This window comes from Pundamilia nyererei, unplaced genomic scaffold, assembly GCF_000239375.1.
Source record: "Pundamilia nyererei isolate P.nyererei 1_Seehausen unplaced genomic scaffold, PunNye1.0 scaffold00268, whole genome shotgun sequence".
NCBI classification, from domain to species: domain Eukaryota; kingdom Metazoa; phylum Chordata; class Actinopteri; order Cichliformes; family Cichlidae; genus Pundamilia; species Pundamilia nyererei.
In genome coordinates, this window is record NW_005187669.1 from 389,501 (window position 1) to 393,492 (window position 3,992).

Here is a 3,992-nt window from a genome sequence, read left to right on the forward strand (position 1 = left end):
TTGAATATTATCATTATCATTATTATTATAATGATAATTATAATTTTTATCATTATTGATACGAGGCTCTTGCACTAAGGTCAGCACTCTCAGGTTGGTTCAGTCATGTGACCACGGTGTGACTGTCACAGCTGTGAAGAGTTTCACAGGAAGTCTGTTTTAGATTCGTGCGATCATCAGAATGATCAGCTGACCTGCAGGAACCGTGATCATAGCTCAGGTACGCTGCTGTTTGTGCTGGAGCAGCAGGATAAGGACATTTTTCTCAGCATCAGTCGGACCAAACTGTCACTCTGTCCCACCCCAGCACAGGTGTGAACACTGGCCTGTTAGCGGCTGTCAGCTGATGATCGGAGGCTGTTGTGTTTGCAGGTTAATGTCAGTGTTGCTGTGTGTGAAGCTACAGAGTCCTCACAGGTGTGCTGCTGTTTCCTGTCAGCTCTGACAGGAAATCAGAGTGTGTGGAGGAAATGTAATCACTAACCTTCATCTAGTAATCTGATTACTGTGAGGTGCTGCTGTCTGTGCGTCACACTTATATCTTCTGCTTCATTCGTCTTTCATAGAGTCAATATTTCAGTTATTTATAAAGAGAAATCATGAGTAAGCGGTTTGCACTGTGAGCAGATCTCATCCATACAGCTGTTTGTCATGTGACTGCCTCCTCGTGCTGAGCCATGCTCACAGCAAACACACAGTCAATGCAGGTTTGCAAAAGTCAGAGTAGAAGAAGAGGCCAGAGCACGTGCACCTCTGTGATACTCTGTTCATCCCTGCAGCCGATGACTCCGACAGCCGAGGCCCGGGTTCAGGCAGACCGCTGCTGGAGCCCGTCCAGCTGATGTTCTGACGTCTGCAAGAACGTCCGTCGGAGCGCCGAAGGCTCCCTGAAGCCACATTTACCAAAACAAGTGTATTTACCACACGTCCCAACATGCAGACTAAGAGGAGGCTCACGTTTGCTGCATTTTACAGTTTAAACTTGGAGTTTTTACTCAAACATGTCAAATCAGGTTTGTGCAGCAGTGAGAATAAAAAAGTGAATCAAACTTTCAAAGCTGCTGCAGTTTCATGTAAACTGGATTCTTTGAAAGAGCTCAGAAAGTAAAGCCTGGAAACCTCAGAGCAGCAGTTTGATTCAGAGCCGCTGGAAGGAAATGATTCATGTATGAAAGATGAGAAGATTTTCATGTAGAGAAAAATCCACTCGGTGTTTGACAGCAAGCTCCGAAAAGTCAAGAAACAGGAATCTGTTTTTATACATCAGCAACACATCAGCTGCATGACTCTGTGTCATTCTCCCACAATCCTGAAACCTCTTCATTATAGTGAGCGACAGCCATATTTGTCAGACATATTTACAGCTTCTGTTTAAAAGGTGTTTCAGTCGTAATGTGAAGGATCAGAAAATAAAAGCATTTTGTGTTGTTTCTTATAATAAACTCAACTTAATGTGTGAATCATGAGGTGATGAGTGTTTTTATCGATGTTGGAGCGACGAGCGTCAGGTGCTGCTGATGGATCCGTTCATTTGTCTTCAGTCTTTTTCTTCCCGCATCCAAACAACGACAGTTTTTATAATTATTTCGTTTTAAGCAGTTTTAAAGTCCTCCAGTGACCAAAGTGAGTGATTAAACCACCGTACAGCATGAAGGTAGAAGCAGTTACAGCAACACTGTTCATTTCAAAATAAAACGATGACGATCACGTTTGGATTACTTCCTGTAGATAATTTAACACTGAAGAAGATAATTCTGATAGTTTTGGTGCAGATGAACATCTGTCCAGCTTTAATTCCTGAGAAACTCCGCCTCTTTTTATACCCAGTTGTTCAGAGACAGCCCAGTAGGTAGAGTAGTTGCCCCATGATCGGAGGGTCGGTGGTTCAACTCCACTGAAGGGCCCTGAGGTTGAGCAAGGCACCGTCCCTACACGCTGCTCCCCGGGTGTTGCATTGGTGGCTGCCCTGCTTCACTGGGTGAATGGGTCAAATGCAGGGGAGTCGTTTCCCTACAGGGACTAACACATACACATTGTTCAGTCATGTGACTGACCTGCTGCCAGAGAACCTGATTATCGACAAGATGTCCCGCTGAGCAGTTTTGACAAATAGATTGGTGTCAGAGTTTTTCCATCTCAGTCGTGGAACCCGGCAGAGGTGTTCTTCATCCCCGCTCTTCTTCACGATATTTCTGGAACCACTGATCTTAGCTAATCGAGCTAACGTGGCTATCAGAGGTGTTCACGCAGGCGGCAGGGAGCAAGTTATTTCTATATGCTGACAGCATCTTAGCAGCATTAATGATAACATTTAATTTCTACCGGCGCTGCTCACATGCGTCGAGTCATTTTCAAGGTTGTCAGGTTATAAGATAAATTGGTAGAAATCAGAGGGCACGCCACTATCAGCATCATGTCACTCTAGATCCATTACTCCATTCACTTTGAAGTATTTACCTTCAGGTATGAAGTCTTTAGGAATAATATTAAACCCAAACTGGAGGATATTATGCTTCCAAAGATGGGACCTCTCCTCCTAAAGATACAAACAAATCTGGATAAATGGGCTAATTTAAATCTTACATTATGGGGTAAAATTCATGTGATTAACATGATGGTGGCCCCGCAGTTCAATTATGTTTCCATGATCTTACCTGTAAGAATTCCTTTACACATATTTAGTCAATTTTGAGAAGCTAATTAAAGATGTTTTGTGGAATAACAAGAAGCCAAGAGTGAATTTAAAGAACATCTGGGCCTCTAAAGACATTGGAGTAATGGCCCTCCCAAATGTGAAGTTGTATAATTTAGCTTTTGAAATGTCAAGACTGGCCAAGCACTGGACAGGATCAGACTCTGAGCTGAGCTGGATGAAGATCGAACAGGAACTAGTGAGCCCTTTTACACCCTTGGATGTTCTCTCACAGGGCTCAGCTGTTAATGGACAAGACTTTCATGATAACCCCGTGCTCGGGTATTCTAAGGCTGTCTGGGTGGAGGTGCACAAGATGTGGAGCATCTCATTTAAGACAACCTTACACCTCGCTATGGAACAACACTGCTGTACAGAAACAGTGTGCTGGGAGGAATGGCTTGTTAAAGGCAAACACGGGATAAGTGATCTTTACTCAGGGGGAGTGTTTATGTCATTGGCTGAAATAACCCAAAATAACTGATAAGAGAAAATTATTTTTGGAAATATTTACAAATGAGGGATTGTATTACCAAAGGAAAATTTACTCACAGCACAAATACAGTGGTGGAGTTTTTAGAATTGTGTGGTTCAGCACACAGAGCAGCTGTTCTCTATAAACTGTTTAACAACCTAAAAAAAGAGATATGTGAAAACTTGAGGATGGCACAGAGATCTGAGTTGTGTCATTTGAAAAGAAGATTAGTGTAGAATTTTGTCATTCCCCAATAAATATAAAAGAGAGGCCAGGGGTAAAAAACAAAATGCATGTTAGCTTGAAAAGTTAACAAATTGACAACAGCTTAAAGAAAACAAATATCAACTGTAATAAAGAAGTAATACATATAATACTAACCTTGTTTTGCACACACATGATCAGGGTAGGATCAAATAATAGGCGTCCACTATTAGGTAGGGTGTTTTGTCAGAACACTCTGTGACCGGGTCATTAGCTCCTCAATCTTATTAGGGAACGATCTCACATTTCCAATGATTACAGAAGGGAGAGATGGTCTGTAACATCTCCTTCTCAGGTGACATCACCCCCGTCTCTTCCTCCTCAGCTCACTGGGGATGTCGGGTCTGTCTGCCAGTAGCGCAGCTGCAGGGAGCAGTGCTAACAGCTGATCCCAAACGTAAACAAAGGAGCACTGGTTCTCTAAACATGGGTGAAAAAAGTAGAGAAAAAAACAGAGAAAAATCAAAAGAATTCAATTCAATTCAATTCAATTTTATTTATATAGCGCCAAATCACAACATAAGTCGCCTCAAGGCGCTTCATAGATACAGAGAAAAAAAC

At 42.4% G+C, this 3,992-nt stretch overlaps 1 protein-coding gene across 1 annotated transcript in view; it reads left to right on the forward strand.

The window, feature by feature from the left end:
- Nucleotides 1–2,819: 2,819 nt before the first annotated feature.
- LOC106456479 (RLA class I histocompatibility antigen, alpha chain 11/11-like) overlaps nucleotides 2,820–3,992 on the forward strand; it is a 7,908-nt gene continuing 6,735 nt past the window's right edge. Inside the window, exon 1 of the mRNA XM_013915198.1 lies at nucleotides 2,820–2,891. Coding sequence (XP_013770652.1) covers nucleotides 2,820–2,891 — 72 coding nt within the window. The remainder of the gene's footprint in view (nucleotides 2,892–3,992) is intronic.